This window comes from Heptranchias perlo, chromosome 4, assembly GCF_035084215.1.
Source record: "Heptranchias perlo isolate sHepPer1 chromosome 4, sHepPer1.hap1, whole genome shotgun sequence".
Classification (NCBI taxonomy): Eukaryota; Metazoa; Chordata; class Chondrichthyes; order Hexanchiformes; family Hexanchidae; genus Heptranchias; species Heptranchias perlo.
The window spans coordinates 74,197,601-74,217,561 of NC_090328.1; the positions used below are offsets into that span (position 1 = coordinate 74,197,601).

The following is a 19,961-nucleotide window of genomic DNA, read 5'->3' on the forward strand; positions in this document are numbered from 1 at the left end:
AACTAACGTCTGCCCTCTCAGATGGACACAAAAGGTCCCGTGACCATTTGAAGAAGAGCAGGGGAATTCTCCTGGTGTCGTGGCCAATAATTATTCCTTAACCAACATCACAAACATATTATCTGGTCATTTATCTCATTGCTGTTTGTGGGACCTCACTGTGTGCAAATTGGCTGCCATGTTTCTTTACATTACAATAGTGACTATACTTCAAAAGTATTTCATTGGATGTAAAGCGCATTGGGATGGCCTGAGGTCATGAAAAGTGCTATATAAATCCAATTATTATAATTTATTTTTTTAGGAAGGCTGCATTAAAACACTGAAGGTGGGGAAGGCAATATACAGGCCCAGAAAATGCTCAGGCCTTCTGGCATGCTCCAGCACAAGGTTTAGGAAATGCACAGGGTTTCTGCATTGTTAGTTTCCTGGGGACATTATCGGAGACAGAACCTCTACCTGCCCCAAATATGCCCCCCCCACCATGTCAGAGGGAAGGGCCAGAGCCTCCCTACACTGGAAGTTCCCACTTCTTGTTCTTAGTGGGGTCCAAGTTTGGAGGCCAGTACACTGTGAAATCAAGCATACCTGCCAGCTGAGGGCGAAGATAGTGCCACCTGGGTGGGGTGGGGAAAGCACAACGCTCCACTTTCGATGTGGAGAACAGGACTTTGCACGCACTGGGCTACCAGCCTCAACCTAACTTTTTAGGCTTTGCGGTGGGGGTGCATCAAATGCCCACTTGTGGAGGTCCCGCCTTCTGACCCAACAAACTTCAATGGGGTCAGAAGCACATTGCGCAGCAGCCACGATCCCAGTTTAACTGCTAGGATCACACCCCTGAGGATTTTCAGGGCCAGAGACTCCACACAGACTCATCACTTCTAGATGAACAAGTCGATGCGTCAATGTGCATTCCAGCAGAAGATGATAAAGTTGGCAGCCATGTAAAGGCTATAGAAGCCTATTGACTGAGTGACTCAAGTGGGTGGAACAAAAAAGGAATAAAAAAAGATTGACTAAAACTGGAGAAACATACCTAAAGTGGCACTGGTGTTCCCACGAAACTCATTTTTGCAGAGTCGCAGAAGAAAGCTTGATTTACCTACAGCTGCATCCCCAGCAAGAACTATCTTGAAGGCTTTATCTGACTGAGGATATTCAAGGTTCCCAGCTGTGCTATTAGGCTGAAGAAAGAGCAAGGATCAATCAGAACACCATCATTTTAAAGGGCAGTTATGAGTTCTGAGCTAAGCAAAGTAATCACTTTTGACTTTAGGACAGTTTGAACAGTCTTGGCTGATTCAGATGTTGGCTATATCCATTTAGATGGATGAGTAGATGAAACAAACAAACAGTCAGATTGGAAACTATGACATTTGTCTGTATCATGAGGTATTTTTTACTAAGTTTAAGTGCAATATATGAGGCACAATAAGAATGAGATTTGATCTGAGGTCTGCCCTATGTCATCAAGGAGTTCAGTCTCATTTGTTAATCACCATTTAGGTTGAACTCAGAGACCTAAGGGAAAAAATAAAACCAGCTCTTAAATGGACATGTTATCACAAAATTCTTGTTGGCAAGCAATATATAAAAGTGCCCATTTTATGAATTTGTTTTTCTCTTTCTTCTCAAGTCACAAACTCATACTGATGTATGTTTCCATCTCTACAACCCTCTCTTCTTCTTCTCCTCCCCCGCCCGCCCCCCACCCCACCCCACGTACTTTACCAAAACAGCCATTCAGCCTGGACAGTAAGGGGTAGAATTTCCGTGGGGGGTTTCCCAATTTCCTGCCATAACTTCCATTTCTGTTGGGTTTTTGGGGGTTTCCATGGACCTCTTCCCAAAGTTATGGCAGGATATCAGGAGAACGCCCACTGGAATTACTGGTGCAAGTGTCAACAGGCTATTTAATCATGGAAAGAGATGGGGGGGGGGGGGGAAAGGGGTGAAGAAGAGAAAATGAAATAGCACACCAAGGTCTGATGTTGCCTTCACCCTACATTCACTGTCCAGCTGTAGTCACTGCAAACTGGAAGTGGAAACATAGCTGATTTTTTTTTCCCACTCCCTAGCCCAAGATGCAAGGATGCCAATTATAATGCCCCTATCATTGCTGCCTGATTGAGATCAGTTAACGCAACATTGGCCAGAGATTTGATCTGAGGTCTTCCCAATGTCATCAGGGAGTTCAGTCTCATTTGTTAATCACCATCATAGATAAAGACTAAATAAATCAACTACTTGCAATACAACTATTCGGTTTGCCTGAACAACATAAAATGTGAATTCACAGAGTTAGAGTATTATTTAAAAATTTGTAACAGGCATTACCTGTGGTGAAAATGCAGAGATACAGCGGCGTGATGAAGAGGCTCCAGAATTGCTCCGGCTCACCCCCTGGGAGGGTTTCCACTCCAAAGTCGTTTTTGTACTGTCCTGGCTAAAAGCTACCTCATTCTGGATTTCAGGAACCTACGAACAAATCGCAAATATATTGTAACCTACAGAGCCAGAAGTAGAAGGGCGGCTTCGTTCAATCTAACTGTAATTATCAAGTGGCCAAATCACTGCCTTGGCTTTAGGCTTTGCAGTTCTGTGTCTGGCTATTGACAGTTGAACTGTAAAGATTTACAACTCGGGTTATTAATTAGCCAATTAAGGAAGTAAGATGTTAGCACCTTTCATAACCTCAGAATATCACAAAGAACTTCACAACCAGTGAAGATTTTTTTTGAAGTTTAGTCTCCTTTGTAATGTAGGAAATGGGGCAGCCAATACATATGCAGCAAGGTCCCACAAACAGCAATGAGACAAATAACTAAATAATTTGTTTTAGTGAAGTTGGTTGAGGGATAAATATTGGCCAGGACACCGGGAGAACTCCACTGCTTTTATTCAAATAGTGCCGTGGGATCTTTTACGTCCACCTGCGAAGGCAGACGTTAGTTTAACATCTCATCTGAAAGATAGCATCTCCAACAGTGCAGCACTGAAGTGTTGGTCTTGATAATGTGCCCAAGTGGGGCTTGAACCCAAAATTTTCTAACTCTGAGGTGAGAGGGCCACCATGAGCCAAGGCTGACACCTGACAAGCTTTTACAGTTAATTTCATTCAAGATTTTTCAAGCTAGTGACAATGAGTTACCAGTCATCTTTTAATAGTTTATCAGGTGCGTATGGAGTGCAGTACTGAGAAATTGCTGCATTCTCACAGGTGCAATTGTTAGGATGAAATATTAAACGGAGGCCATGTCTGCCTTTATCTAATGGACATAAAAAATCCCATTGCACCAGAGAAGAGCAAGAAGTTATCAGTGCTCTGTCCAATATTCATTCCACAACTAACACCAGCAAAATGGATTATCTGGTCATTTTTTAAATTTGTTCATGGGATGTGGGCATTGCTGGTAAGACCAGCATTTATTGCCCATCCTTAATTGCCCTTGAGAAGGTGAGTGGTGAGCCACCTTCTTTAACTGCTGCAGTCAGTCTGGTGAAGGTTCGCCCACAGTGCTATTAGGTAGGGAGTTCCAGGATTTTGACCCAGCGATGAAGGAACAGTGATATATTTCCAAGTCAGGATGGTGTGTGACTTGGAGGGGTAGCATGCAAGTGGTGTTGTTCCCATGTGCCTACTGCCCTTGTCCTTGTCCTTCTAGGTGGTAGAGGTCGCGGGTTTGGGAGGTGCCATCGAAGCAGCCTTGGCGACTTGCTACAGTGCATCCTGTGGATGCTACACACTGCAACCACAGTGCACCGGTGGTGGAGGGAGTGAATGTTTAGGGTGGTGGATGGGGTGCCAATCAAGCAGGCTGCTTTGTCTTGGATGGTGTCAAGTTTCTTGAGTGTTGTTGGAGCTGCACTCATCCAGGCAAGTGGAGAGTATTCCATCACACTCCTGACTTGTGCCTTGTAGAGTCAGGTGATGAGTCACTCACCACAGAATATCCAGCCTCACTTGTCTCACTTCTGTTTGTGGGACCTTGCTATGTGCAGATTGGCTGCTGCATTTGTCTACAATATACTGCCACCCATTGAGTGGCACAAAGATTTACATCTGTGATTCCTCTCAGTGAGATTTTGATCTCAATCATGTTGCCATAGAATGCCACACTGTGAAGGCACAGATAATGGAAGAAAATGAATCAGAGGGAGAAATGCTCCACGGGCTGCACTAAAGTACCGCCGAACAGGCAACTGTAATGTGGTATTGGTAGAGAATTGGGAGCAGATCTCCTGCCTGTCCTCTAATTTTGAATCAAGGACAGGGACTCGCCATAATTAACATAAGCAAATTAACAGTAATGAAGAAAATAATGGCACTGAAGAGTGACAAATCCCCAGGACCAGATGGTTTCCATCCCAGGGTTTTAAAGGAAGTAGGTGAGAACAATGCAGATGCCCAGCTATAATCTTCCAAAGTTCTCTCGATTCAGGAACTGTTACTTTAGATTGGAAAATTGCATGTCACTCCACTATTTAAGAAAGGTTAGAGGGGGAAACCAGGGAATTATCGACCAGTTAGCCCAATATCTGTTGTCGGGAAATTACTAGAGTCTATAGTTGAGGGTAGAGTGACTGAACTCCTTGAAAATTTTCAGCTGATCAGAGACAGCCAGCATGGATTTGTAAAGGGTAGGTCATACCTGATCAACCTGACTGAATTTTTTTTTGAAGAGGTGACTAAAGTAGTGGACACGGGAGTGACTACAGATGTTGTTCATATGGACTTCCAGAAGGCATTCGATAAAGTCCCTCATAAGAGACTGTTAGCTAAAGTTAAAGCTCATGGAATTGAGGGCAAATTATTGACCTGGTTAGGAAACTGGGTGAGCGGCAGAAGACAGAGTAGGGATAATGGACAGGTACTCAAATTGGCAGAATGTGACTAGTGGTGTCCCACAGGAATCGGTTTTAGATCCTCAACCATTCACTGTATTTATTAACGGCTTAGACGATGGGATAGGGAGCCATATATTCCAGTTTGCCGATGACACAAAGATAGGCAGCATTGTAAGCAGTGTAGATGGAAGCATAAAATTAAAGAGATATTAATAGATTAAATGAATGGGCAAAACTGCGGCAAATGGATTTCAATGTAGGCAAGTGTGAGGTCGTCCACTTTGGACCTAAAAAGGAAAGCTCAAGAGTACTTTCTAAATGGTGAAAAGCTCAGAACAGTGGCGGTCCAAAGAGACTTAGGGGTCTATGTACATAGATCATTAAAATGCCATAGATAGGTACAGAAAATAATCAAAAAGCCAAATGGAATGCTGGCCTTTTATATCTAGAGGACTAGAATACAAGGGGGTAGAAGTTATGCTACAGCTATACAAATTTAGACCACACCTGGTGTTCAGTTCTGGGCACCTCACCTTAGGAAGGATACATTAGTCTTGGAGGGAGTGCAGCGTAGATTTACTAGAATGATACCTGGACTCCAAGTGTTAAATTACAAGGAGAGATTACACAAACTAGGGTTGTATTCCCTAGAATTTAGAAGATTAAGGGGTGAGTTGATCAAAGTTTTCAAGATATTAAGGGGAACTGATAGGGTAGATAGAAAGAAACTATTTCCGCTGGTTGGGGAGTCTAGGACTAAGGGACATAGTCTAAAAATTAGAGCCAGGATGTTCAAGAGTGAACTTAGGAAACACTTCTACATGCAAAGGTTGATAGAAGTTCGGAACCGTCTTCCGTAAACAGCAGTCGATACTCGCTCAATTAATAATTTTAAGTCTGAGATTGATAGATTTTTGTTAACCAAAGGTATTAAGGGATATGGGCTAAGGTGGACATATGGAATTAGATCACAGATCAGCCAAGATCTCGTTGAATGGCGAAACACGCTTGAGGGGCTAAATGGCCTACTCCAGTTCCTATGTTCTAGGGCCAAGAAAGTTTGTGGTGTTGAGCGACTTAGGAGGGAAAGCAGACAGAAAGTTACATTAAAATTAACCTAAACACAAAGAAAGCATGGGAAATCTTAATCGTGTCTTGAAATTAGTGCCAAGAATCACGTGCACTGCTCTGCAGCCAGCTTCCATGAAGTAAACAAAAAAGTACACAAGAAGCTGGGAAATCTATGGTGTAACTTGTTCAATTCCATAAAATAGGACCAGGAGTAGGCCATTCAGCCCTTTGAGCCTGTTCCGCCATTTAATTAGATTATTGCTGATCTGTACCTCAACGCTATTTACCCGCCTTTGTTCCATATCCCTAACCTAACAAAAATCTATCGATCTCAGTCTTCAAAATTTCAATTGACCCAGCATCCACAGCCTTTTGGAGGAGAGTTTTCCAGGTTTCTACAATCCTTTGGGTGAAAAAGTGTTTTCTGATTTCACTCCTAAATGGTTTAGCTCTAATATTAAGATTGTGCCCCTTGTTCTGGATTCTTCCACCAGAGGAAATAGATTCTCTGCATCTACCCGATCAAAATCTTTTATTATTTTTAAGACCTTGATTAGATCAACCTTCAACCTTCTAACTCCAGGGAATACAAATCAAGTTCATGCAGCCTGTCGATTCCTCTTTCTCAGATCCAAAATGGATGCCCTCACACTCCCTTACATTGAACTGCACCTGCCACAGTTTTGCCCATTTGCCGTCCAAAGGGAGTTCAGTCTTGTTTGTTAAATCGTCATCATAAATCAACAATGAGTGGATCAATTACTTGCAATATGACCATTTCATTTACCTGAACAACAAAAAATGTGAACTCACAGACATGGAGTATTATTTAAAAATTTGTAACAGGCGGTACCTGTGGTGAAAATGTGGAGAAACAGCGCAGTGAAGAAGAGGCTCCAGAGCTGCTCTGGCTCACCGCTTGGGAGGGTTTCCACTCCAGAACCGTGCTTGTACTGTCCTGGCTAAAAGCTACCTCATCCCGGATTTCAGGCACCTACGAACAAATCACAAATATACTGTAACCTACAGAGCCAAAAAGGTCAGCTTCATTCAATCTAACTATCAGTGGCCAACTCAGTGCCTGACACTAGGCTTTGCAGCTCTGTGACAGTTGTATTGTGAAGATTTATAACTCAGATTATTAATTATCTCAAGATTAATTATCTCATCAAGTTTTGCAGGTTTCATTTAAAAGATCTCAACCTAGTGACAATGAAATATGGATCTTTTCATATATTGACTAATCCTACAATTGTCCTTCCTTCCCTCCCTGTGGGCAAACACTGCTCTGTTTCTGGGGAACATTGTGCCCAAAACCGAGCCCAATTACTCCAGATGAAGTACACAAATACAGCAGCATACTGTGCTACTGTATCGGCAAACACTTCTATTTAATAACCAGATAGGGCTAACATTTAAGAACCTTAAAAATAGGTCAATTACACTTAATTATTTTAGACCGATCAAAAACACAGAATCAAGAGTTTATTTATAACCTAATTCTCCATAAAGAACATTAATTTTTATGCAGATCATTAAATGCAATTCACAACATACCAAAGATTGCCATTAAAATGTCACACTACTTGTATTGGTGCTTACATCTGTGTCAGAGGCATCACCCCCAAAGGCCTCTTGCGCACATTGCGACCTTTCAAAATTCCTTTGATGCTTGAATTCACTCTCAGAATCATATTCATTCGAATCCCTCATTGTGGACATGCCACTGTCAAAGCAGCTTTCGGTTAAGCTTTCAACTTCACAGCTGACCCTGCGCATGGGGTCACACAGTGCCAGTGACTCCAAGTCTTCATCTAGGTAAGAGGACCTGGATGACCTAATGAGAACAATAACGATAGTCAATGATGGTAGTCTTTCAGTGTTGTTCAAGCTTAGAGTCGAATGAACAAGACCCCATAAAGGTAACCTAACATAAACCTCTAACTGAAGGAATCATTGGAATGTTTTTTCCCATAAAACTTTTCACCAGCAGAACCCATCTTTTTAGCAACTTGTAAGAGTTGTGCTAATCTAAATACATAATAGGATAGCATTCTGGAGACTTGTTTCTAAAATGGCTGTCTGGGGAATGTTAAGGAATCAGGTAAATGTTTAATTTATAACAACTTATAAAACAAAAAGATATTTAAAGCATTTTAATGTTTAGTCGAGGAGTGAACATTGGATCAGTAAAGTTTTAATTATGTTAAATAAATACATAGCTACTTTATGCAATTCTAGAGACAGCTATGCCTTCAACAGTTAAGAATGGACTGTAGTTTTTTTAATACATGACAGATAACTACAGGTCTCAGTATTTCCTGGTCATAATACATGTTCTTGTACCTCCCTGATTATAAACAAGTCTCTGTTTGCTGTTCACATTATGATTCTTTACTCAGTTGATTGTTTTTGATTAGCATGTGGCACAATAAGACTGATGACAATGTCATCTTTATATAACTAAATTTTGAGCACTGGTTCTGTCACCAGGGCTGTCTATTTTATTTTAAAATGTGGCCTATTTCAGAATGCACCCCTCATTCTGAACACACCACAGTACACACAAAATACACACATCAAGAAGCAAAAAGGATGCCAATACACATGCAACACAATGAGGTTGAAACAAAAAAAAACCTGCAAATGATGGAAGTGGTCAGACTAATCAGTACAGAACCTAAGCTAGTCTTGTGCTTTATACTATATTTACAACAACTTTTACCTCCTGTGGTATGTAATGATTATAATGCTCTGTAAAGGCATTTCCTAGAAAAAGATGGTAATAAGGTGCCACAATGGATTAAGGCTCCAACACACTGTACCAGAGAGTCCATAAGATGTGGCTTCATGCCAAAGGTGTTAGTAAACTCAATCATTTATTTATGGAGACACACCAAGCAGAACCCAGACACTACACCATGAAAATAGAGGGGGGAAAGTCGTAGGTACAGTTACAGAATAAAGAAAAACCTTGCATTTTATAAAGCACTTTTTGCAACCACAGGCCATCCTAAAATGCTTCACAGCCAACTTTTCTTAAAAAATGTAGTCACCATTGTAATGTAGGGAAACACAGCAGCCAACTTGCACACAGCAAGGTCCCTCAAGCTGCAAATAACAGTTAATCCTTTTTGGTGATATCGGTTGAGGGATAAATGTGGGCCAGGACACCACTCCTTTTCTTCAAACAATGCCCTGGGATCTTTTGTGTTCACCTGAGGTGGCAGACAAGGCCTTGGTTTAACATCTCACCGAAAGACAGCACCCCCGACAGCCAAGATTCTGTGCTCAAGTACTTAGAGTGGGGCTTGAACGCATGACATTCTGGCTCAGAGGCAAGCGTGCTACCACTGAGCTAAGGCAGAGTACTTTCTATTTGCCCTGAAATGGCCTCATAAGCACAAATGGAATAGTACAGACCTAGAAGAACTCTTAGAAGCTTTACTCCTATGGTTGCTCTCAGTTCAAGATGGTGTGCACACAGGGCCATAATGGGTGGGGGTAAAGGGGAAAAATTTAAAAAGACAAGCACTGCAGCAGTTGATGGATCAGGGTTGTACCAAATAAAATAACAAAATGTTTGTTCAAGAATACACTATGTGTTACAGAATCTGAAGGCATGATGTAGCAATGTTTGGTGTTGTAAAGACATTATATAGAATCAGAGAATCATACAGCACAGAAGGAGGCCATTCAGCCCATCATGCCTGTGTCATCTCTTTTAAAAAGCTATCTAATTAGTAGCACTTCCCTGCATTTTCCCCATAGCCCTCCAAATTTCTCCTTTTCAAGTATATATCCAATTCCGTTTTGAAAGTTACTATTGAATCTGCTTCCACCACACTTGCAGACAGTGCATTCCGGATCACAACAATTCGCTGCGTAAAAATATTTCTCCTCATTTCCCCACTGAAATTTTTTACCAATTATCTTAAATCTGTAACATTGAGTGACAATAAATTAAAAAAATCATTAGAGAATTGTCTTTGTGAAAAGGAATGAGTACAGGGCATTGCAAATGATAAACTACTGAGTTCATACTTCTTTATTTCAATACACAAGTCCAGACTTTTTCTCTGATCTCCATTTCAGTCAGATCATCCCTTCATTGCTTTTACCCAGCACAGTCCACCTGGTCCTAAACAGAAATTGTACGTATTCTGTGAGGATGTATAAAGATGCTCACCTGTCATATAATGGAGTCTGAGGGGACTGGCGCCCACCAAGTTTTGGGCTACTTCTGAACATGGCATACCCTGGTGAGGAATTTGCTGCACGCTGTAATAGTGTAGAAAATTCTAGTTATTTGTATATAGTAGTGTTTGCATGTGAAATTGTGTTTGTCTAAAGTTTGTCTGCAGCTTCCATCTTTCTTTAGACAGCTGTTAGCTGGAGGACTGGGGTAGTAGTGATTATTACAATGATCCTTCACTTCACGGTCCTGAGTTCAAATGTATCCTCTCTAACGGCTGTAAGGACCAGAGTGCTCTTTGGCTGTCTCAAACCCATTCAAAATTAATGCAAGTTCACAGCACAAAACTGCCCACCCATTGGCATCAAATTGACAGTTTAACTAAAAGTTTCTATAAAGTTGGCCTGTGTACAAAATAGAACATTTTGCACATGTAGAGTCAGCGTGACTCTGCTGAGGTTGGGACAAAAAAAAAATCTGCATTTATATAGCCTTTCATGTCCTCAGGACGTCCTGATCACTATTGTTTTGCAGGCAAACATGGCAGCCAATTTGTTCATAGCAAGGTCATAGAAGCAGCAAAATTAAATGAATGACCAGTTAATCTGTTTTTGGTGGTGTTGGTTGGGAATTAAATATTGTTCAGGACACCAAGAGAACTCTCCTGCTCTTCATTGAATAGTGCCATGGGATCTTCTACATCCACCTGAGCAGCCAGACAGAGCCTCAATTTAATGCCTCATCCGAAAGACAGCATCTCCATCAATGCAGCACTCTCCCGGTACTGCATTGAGGTGTCAGCCTAGATTGCATGCTCAAGACCTGGAGTAGGGCTTGGGGGGTGAAACTGGTCACCTTCAAGCAGGCTGCTTGCCCAACTCTCTCAACCATGGGAGATACATGTCCCACCAACCAGGGGAAATAATGGAGTGCATAAAGCATGCTTACACTCAAAAGATGAGTATACAGCTTTCAAGTAAATAAATGTAACTGATTCAGTTAATAAATTAGAGTGTGCTTCACATTTAGGGTAACTAAATCATAATCCATTTAAAAGTCAATAGCACATTTTAGTTGGACACTCACCAAAGACCTGTTATATTTGCTCAAACAGTTTTCCAGAGCAGATCGTAAGCTATCATTGCTGTCATGAAGCTTTCTGTTGGCTAACCTGTAAAAGGGGAAGAAACATTGGCAAATGCCAAGGATTACAAAAAATAGCTGATTCCTTTATGAAAGATGTCATGTTATACACCAAGATGGCCAGAGAAACTCAAATCCTTTACTAAAATACTTCAGGGAAACTGAATTTCAATTTCTAATATCCTATACAGTTTTAAAGTATTTTACAACAAGATAATACAAAAAACTTTGCGCAGATAATAGACGTGTCTGGAAAAATCAATTCACATCAAAAATGAAATAGCCCACCCTCTCCCTTCCAAAATGGAAACATTGGTGTCGAGTTGTTGGCACCTAGTCACAGAAATATGAAACAAGCAGCTTATGTCTACGTTCTGAGGATTAACACCACTGCCGCCACACAACTAATAGCTTTTATAGGGCTGATTCTGCAATCAGGCCAAATAATGACCCACGCATATGCATGTGCACCCACACTAGCTGAATGGCAACCTGACCCAGTTGGGTTCCACAACTGGCTAATATGAATGATTTATAATATTCTGCAGTGCAGAATTTTGGATACGCAAGATGACTTAATTTACCTTTTGGGTGGGGAAGGTGATGCTGAAGAAAGAGTTCAGCAACTCTTAGAGCTGCAACTTTTTTTTGAGGCTGACTCGGACATCTGAAAGGCTGAAGGAGCTCCCAGAATTGCCCCTTTTAGCAAAAAGAGCCTGAAGATATTATTGCAGGAGGTGACCCTGACAAAAGAGTCAATTTTTAGGGTAGAAGGAAATCCTCCAGAGCCAGTGTACTTTAAGCATAGCAGAAAGTGAATGCACTCTCCTCAGTGCATTGGGAGCAGATGAGAAAAAAATTCTCCAGGCCAAGGAAGAGTTCCAAGGTAGTAAACACTATTTTGATAAAGACAATATCACTAAAGACAATATCACTGCGAAAATGTAAGGCTAGTGAATTTAAAGAGGGCCAGATTATTCAGATACAACACATACATACATCAGAAAAAGTGTATCCATTTAAAGTGTTAGTTAGCAATTGAAGAAAAGAGTACTTACTGAAGCATTTCAATTTGCCGTGTTAGGCTGTCTCTATCATCCGCATACCCTCTGACCACATCATGATCCCTGCAGTAGTATTAAAAATGGAGTGAGACAGAGGTAAAAAGAAACATTCTTTTACACGCAGTTGTGCGCAGCACCTGTAATGAATGCTATTTAACTTAATCGTGCAATTATTGATTGCGATTTCTTTTACCTTTCTAAATTCAAACTCTGATCTGCATAATCACTTTTCAAAGTATCCATTTCACTCTGCAGCAGCATCATGTTTGTCTGTGCTTCAAGGAATTCTTTCCTCAGTTTCTCATTTTCCTAAAAGACAGCAAAAAACAAGCATTAATTTCTTGACTAATTCTGTTTTCTAGCCTCAACACCCTTGCTCACAAATTTCACTAATATATTATTTTAAATTGATAACTAACTGGGCAACAAGGTGGTTTAGTGCATCATATCTACAGTTCCTAAACACATTACAGGTGTATTTCACCCAGAAGGAAGAAGAAGCTGAAGGGGTCAGACACCAGAGGACAATCTCATGCCATTTTTCTACTAGTTGTAAGAAGGCACATCAGTGAGGGAGCAGATCTCCGTGCAGACCTGGGAGAATGCTGCCAACTCACCCTCTTGGCCACAGATAGTGTACAGTGGAAGAATGAATAGAATAAAAAAAAGTGTAAAAATACAGTTTTCTCTTGCCAATTTTTTTCTCTTCTATCCTTTCCCTAAGGCGTTCTTCCCTTCCTGGGGCACGTTTGCACGGAAACACACTAAAGTGGTTGTTCACTATGAACCTTGACAGAGTGTTGCATGCTGTGTTACCATAGGAAGCACCACAGTAAAGCCTGATCTTGTTCTCATCCAACATCCATGCAAGCCCACTCCCAGCAGTAAATTAATGATAATGGGCCGGATTTTCCTGTGAGCGGTGAACGAATGGCGCCAACCGTTCATTAGATTTGCATACGCCCAAAGAATTTTCATAGGCTTTTGCACAGCAAGTTCTCTCATGGGGTGCACAATCCAATGCAGCACCCTCTACAGGGCACCTGGGAACTGTGTGAACAGGGCAGGCAACTGTGTATCCCCTTAACTAATCAATCAGACAGAAGCATGTTAATAAGCCACGCAGAGACTGAACCAGGAAGTGCAAGTTAGAATAGTGAATTCAATGTCAAATCAGGCACAGAAAGCGAAGTAAAAAGAGAGAGTAAGAAATAGTGAATGAAACGACAGAGCTAAAAGAAACAAGTAAAAAAAAGTTTTTAAATTTAATTTTTTTTAAAAAAAATTATCCAACAATTAAAATCTGAAGGAATGAGACGCCACACCTGTAAAAGTTAATTTTCAGTGCCAGAGAGGGTTGTTTGGCAGTCATTAAGACCTACCATGCCGTTAACAGGGTGCTTAGACTTAAAATGTCAACCTACCTTTTTCTGGTGGGATTAGTTCCTATCCATTAGGGTAGTGCAGGAACTTCCGGATTTCCACGTTTAACTGCGCATGTGTGGTCGCTGGAAGTTACTCTACCATTTGCACAGAAATAACGGTGAGCGCTGTTAGCCTCGCCGTTATTTTCACAGAAAAACCCGGCCCTTTAAATCACTTGACATATGGATCATGCAAATGAAAAATTAGGATTTCCTATATTGACAACTTCACTGCCACGATCCAGGTAGTGTACACATTAAATACAAAACTCTAGTTTTCTCATAAACTTGTTGCTGTACTATAGAGCCTTTAACATAAGGGGTAGTTTTAACCTAATCCACCAGGCAGGAAACAGATAGGATCAGCTCAGCCGTTGTTTTACACCCGACCCGGTTTTATTTCCACTGACATCAATGGAAAATAAAATCAAGCAGGGTGTAATATGGGTGGCCAATCCGATCCCATCAGTTTCCCGCCGAGCAGGTTAGTTTAAAATTAGCCCCAAAGTCTTAGATCAATAGATCAAAGATGTTGAAAAAGCAGACAAGAGGTGTGCACTGAGGTTTTTTCAGAACATTGTTAGAATTATCCCAAATTGTAAAACTTGATTTCTTTGTTCTTGTTGAATGCTGCCTGCATTTTCAGGAGATTAAGTAATATACCAGAGCCAGAGCCTGCGCAGAAACATACTTTCTTACCAGAGTTAAATCGTTTATTTTTCTTTTTAATGCAATGCTCTCCTCCTTTGGACTAATCGATCTGTATTGTTCTTCTAACTGCAAGAGGAAAAGAATGTGTTTCTAGATTTTCCACCACTCTAAATAAAAGTAAGTCAGGAAGATCATTTTTGTACAACTTTCAAAATGATTCACAAGGAGGACAGACTTTAACCATCCTCTAAGCGATATGAAAAATTTAAGACTTTACTCAAAGTCCATGGCTCCACTCTTCCTCCTCCTGAACCAGGAAGCCAGTCAGGTGCATCATACCCAAAGTGCGCGGGACCTGACTTGAACCTGCCTGAATTTGGAAATCATGTCATTTGTGTGGCCCCAACGCTCCCCCTGCTCTATGACAGGAGTCTGCCCTCAGAGTTTGGGGGGGGGGGGGGGGGGGGGGGGAGCGCTGTAGGCTGGTAGTGGTCACCAGCTGTAGGGCCTTGTGGCTACTGTCCAAAAACAGCAGCCTGAAGGGGGTAGATTTTCAACTTGTCGCCAGTATATAAAACAGGCATGGCGGATCGGCTGACTGTTATTCAAACTGTCGATTTTCATTTCCATTCAATGCTGCAGGTGCAGACACTCCACTCCCCAACCCTGGGGACATCCCAGGAGAACACAGGGGACAGAGACTAGGCAGCATGTGTCTCCACCCCTTTTCCCTCTCCCGCGCACTCGAGAGTTGAACATAGAAGAGGAATGTGAATGCAGAAGTGCAATATCTGCACCAAAAACACCTAAGCCAAAAACAATTGCACATTTTGCAATTCACTGATTGTATCAAATGGAAAAAATTTGCTGGAGACACTCATTTCCCCATCCTAGCAATGTCATTAGACCAGCAGGGAGTAACAGATTGGCTGGATTGACCAAAGTAAAATACACTGAAAACCATAGTTTCTGCACATAACAATTTCTCCCTCCCAGCCCCAAGAGATAGAAGATGTCACAGGATAAAGCAGATCGCAAGCCCAGTCGCAGCACAGTCATAGCAGCTTTGAAAATAGAGGATTTCACCAACTTTCCTTCCCCCACTCCATATCCTAGAATATCAAAGATTTCTTGGGACCTCATGGCCCTATTTGGAAAATAGGGACAAGAGGAAAACATGTCTCCAGATTAATTTACAGCACATTGAGCCACAAATGGCAGCATGAGCTCAACGACCACTTCTTGTTCCTAGAAATTCTCTTGACTTCTGCACAGTACCTTGAAAAGCACATTTTGCCAAGCATTTCTTTTGTTTTTTTAAAACTATCGCCAATTTCAAGCAAAAAAAACCCCATAAAGTTCACCTCAGACTGCGCTCTCAAGTGTCATTTTAAAATCAGCTTGGAAGATAATCCTCACCTTTTTCAGTTTTGAGATTGTTATCTGGAGTTCATTTACATCAGCGTCATATTGATATTTTAGCTTAACGAGAGCAAACTCCGCTTTTCTTTGTTCCTGCAATCACAAAGTCAAATGGTTTTGGCCATATGCAAATAATATGTACCATTTCATAACAGAAATATAGTCCCATTCAAAGAGACAAGAGACTCATCTGTAAACTTTTCTGTTAGTATTATCCCTTCCATTGTGATTCAGTTGTACATAAAATCAGTGAAACAAATGACACCCCCTCCCAATGTGGATTTCTCCCGTGAAGTTGCTTTTCCACAAAAGGAGGGAAGTATGATTCATATCTCAAATGACAATGCGATGAGGCCACCCACGAGCAACAATGTCAGAGGCCTTTGAGCAAGTCCAAACTCTCAAACACCATAGTCAGAGGACTCACATAAGGTCCCTACTCTTGAGCATCACTGTCAAAACGCTGGAGCAGGTCCCATTCTCTCAGCAGCACTGTCAAAAGACATCGGAGCAGGTCATCACTAATTATAGTCAGCACCTCCACTATTTCTTCCCTAGCTTCCCTCAGGATCCTTAAATGTAGACCAGAGGTCCTGGTGATGTGTCTTGCTTAAATTTGAGTAATTTCTTTGGTACAATTTCTCTTTGAATAATAACCTCCGGTAAACAGTTCTGTACTTTACATCCACCTCTTCAATGAAAACTGAAGCAAACTACTTATTTGTCGTCATTAAAATCTTTCACTCATCTTGACAAGCTTGCCTAATTTGGGACAATTTCATGCTCTGGGTCTGCACAGATTACCAATTGGATTGAGACTGCCAACCTCAATCCACAGAACACCTTTACAGCCAGAGAGAAGCGACTTTCATCTCATCAGTCTGTGCTTGATTTAAACCCAGGAGCCATATGTGAAAAGGTCACATGCTGACACACTGTGCCACCCAACTCCAAGATAATATGCTTTAGAAAGGTTCCATAAAATAATTTGTTGACACAGCAACATGACAACGCCACTAAAAATGAGGGGCCAACCTGGTGAAGCTACAACTCAGGACAACGTGGATGATAAACACCGGAAGCAACATGCTATAGACAGAGCTAAGCGATTCCACAACCAAAGGATCAGATCAAAGTTCTGCAGTCCTGCTGCATCCAGTAGTGGATGGTGGTGGACAATTAAACAACTAACGGGAGAAGCAGGCTCTGTAAACATTCCCATCCTCAATGATGGCAGAATCCAGCACGAGTGCAAAAGACAAGGCTAAAGCATTTGCAACCACCTTCAGTCAAAAGTGCCGAGTGGATGATCCAACTCGGCCTCCTCCCGATATCTCCACCATCACAGAAGCCAGTCTTCAGCCAATTCGATTCACTCCATGTGATATCAAGAAATGGCTGGGTGCACTGGATACAACAAAGGCTATGGGCCCCGACAACATCCTGGCTGTAGTGATGACTTGCGCTCCAGAACTAGCCACACATCTAGCCAAACTGTTCCAGTACAGCTACAACATTGGCATCTATCCGACAATGTGGTAAAATTGCCCAGGTATGTCCTGTCCACAAAAAGGACAAATCCAATCTGGCCAATTAACGCCCCATCAGTCTACTCTCAATCATCAGCAAAGTGATGGAAGGCGTCGCCGACAGTGCTATCAAGCGGCACTTACTCACCAATGCCCTGCTCACTGATGCTCAGTATGAGTTCTGCCAGGACCACTCGTCTCCAGACCTCGTTACAGCCTTGGTCCAAACATGGACAAAACAGCTGAATTCCAGAGGTGAGGTGAGAGTGACTGCCCTTGACATCAAGGCAGCATTTGACCGAGTGTGGCACCAAGGAGCCCTGGTAAAACTGAAGTCAATGGGAATCAGGGGGAAAATTCTACAGTGGCTGGAGTCATACCTAGCACAAAGGAAGATGGTAGCAGTTGTTGGAGGCCAATCATCTGAGCCCCAGGACATTGCTGCAGGAGTTCCTCAAGGTACTGTCCTAGGCCCAACCATCTTCAGCTGCTTCATCAATGACCGTCCTTCCATCATAAGGTCAGAAATGGGGATGTTCGCTGATGATTGGAACTGAACACTGTGCATTCACAACTCCTCAGATAATGAAGCAGTCCATGCCCGCAAGCAGCAAGACCAGGACAACATCCAGGCTTGGGCTGATAAGTGGCAAGTAACATTTGCGCCAGACAAGTGCCAGGCAATGATCATCTCCAACAGGAGAGAGTCTAACCACCTCCCCTTGATATTCAATGGCATTACAATCACTGAATCCCCCACAATCAACATCCTGGGGGTCAACATTGACCAGAAACTTAAATACTGTGGCTACAAGAGCAGGTCAGAGGCTGGGTATTCTGTGGTGAGTGACTCACCTCTTGACTCCCCAAAGCCTTTCCACCACCTACAAGGCACAAGTCAGGAGTGTGATGGAATACTCTACACTTGCCTAGATGAGTGCAGCTCCAACAACACTCTAGAAGCTCAACACCATCCAGGACTAAGCAGCCTGCTTGATTGGCACCCCGTCCACCACCCTAAACATTCACTCCCTTCACCACCGGCACACCATGGCTGCAGTGTGTACCATCTATAGGATGCACTGTGGCAACTCGCCAAAGCTTCTTTGACAGCACCTCCCAAACCACCTAGAAGGACAAGAGCAGCAGGCACATGGGAATACCACCACCTGTACGTTCCCCTCCAAGTCACACACCATCCCGACTTGGAAATATATCGCCGTTCCTTCATCGCCACTGGGTCAAAATCCTGGAACTCCCTTCCTAACAGCACTGTGGGAGAACCTTCACCACATGGAGTGCTGCGGTTCAAGGCAGTGGCTCACCACCTCCTTCTCAAGGGCAATTAGGGATAGGCAATAAATGCTGGCCTTGCCAGCGACGCCCACATCCCATGAACGAATTTAAAAAAACAACTGTGAAGGGACTCCTACCTCCAGATCTCAAGACATATATAACAATTATACTGAGTTGCTAGTGCTTCTGACCCACTAGATTTTTTTTTAATTAGAGAAACTCTCTCGAAAGCACGAGCCCAAAATCTGAGGTCAGGCATAATTTTTTTAAAAACTATACAGCGCTTTAACCTTGCTATACAGCCAGGTTAAAACTACATGTACTCTCCATTACATGTCACAAATGAAATTTAGAGCCAAGTTAATTATATTTGTCACACTGCCATGGGCAGGAAACTATGCAAATATTTTCCCTACGTAAATAATGATTACATTGCAATGGTGCACTGACACTATGTAACATTTTCCCTGCTTTAGAGTAAAAAAGATAAAAGATTATTTTAAACCCAAAAATTGATCATAAATATTAGTGCTCCACACATCTCCATGAAATATATTTTCAATTCTGACTTGTGAAGTGAAATGTTGTTTTGAGTTACAGTCAGCCTCCCAAACAAATGGAAATATTTATTTTACAGGCAGAGTTTCTTCAGAATGTAGGATTCTATATTTTAAATGGAATACCATCCATATGGATAATACAGTAAAAGGATGATTCGTGTGCTTGCTGGATCTAGTGACGTTATAAATGGGGTCAGAACATAGGTGCATGCTTGAGGTAACAACTACAGATGAAGGTCATAAATAAGAGTAAATATTTAACAATCACAGTGTACTTGATGCTTTATTTTAACAGCCCTGCCTTTCTCCCAGCAATGTTTACTGTTGGAAATTATTACACAAAGGATGTCAAAGTTAGTTGTGAAATATTTGAAGAAAAATTGTTGCCCTTTCAGGTGTGCTCATTTTGTGGAAAAGTAATATTCGATGCAGTGCAAACTACACTGTCGTTTTTGAAGAGGCTGCTATAAATGTTGTGTGTTGAATTTCAGGCTTGTTATAGGCGAGGGATGCTGGCACTGAGGAATGGAACATTTTTCCATTTCAGTGTCAACATCAATCGCTTCTAAATGAGGTGTAGCACAGCTAAACGCAGAGTGAAGAATTTAGGCTCTGACATTCCACTATGGGTTAAAACACATGAACATTGAATATGTTCACCTGAAATTTCTCTCTCCACTACTTTAGCGCAGGCGGTAACCCATTTATTTTAAATGTGTAGCCACTAGTATCTTGTAATTTCAGAACTTTAGTGC

General features: G+C 41.9%; 1 protein-coding gene across 1 annotated transcript in view; it reads right to left on the bottom strand.

Moving 5' to 3' along the window:
* Positions 1–19,961, bottom strand: part of rasef (RAS and EF-hand domain containing) — a 48,455-nt gene that overhangs the window by 11,450 nt on the left and 17,044 nt on the right. The window contains exons 4-13 of the mRNA XM_067982207.1: positions 15,819–15,914; positions 14,448–14,525; positions 12,518–12,633; positions 12,319–12,387; positions 11,204–11,288; positions 10,112–10,203; positions 7,525–7,759; positions 6,776–6,916; positions 2,341–2,481; positions 1,040–1,187 (exon numbers count right to left, since the gene is read on the bottom strand). Of these exons, the coding sequence (XP_067838308.1) occupies positions 1,040–1,187; positions 2,341–2,481; positions 6,776–6,916; positions 7,525–7,759; positions 10,112–10,203; positions 11,204–11,288; positions 12,319–12,387; positions 12,518–12,633; positions 14,448–14,525; positions 15,819–15,914 (1,201 nt within the window). The remainder of the gene's footprint in view (positions 1–1,039; positions 1,188–2,340; positions 2,482–6,775; positions 6,917–7,524; positions 7,760–10,111; positions 10,204–11,203; positions 11,289–12,318; positions 12,388–12,517; positions 12,634–14,447; positions 14,526–15,818; positions 15,915–19,961) is intronic.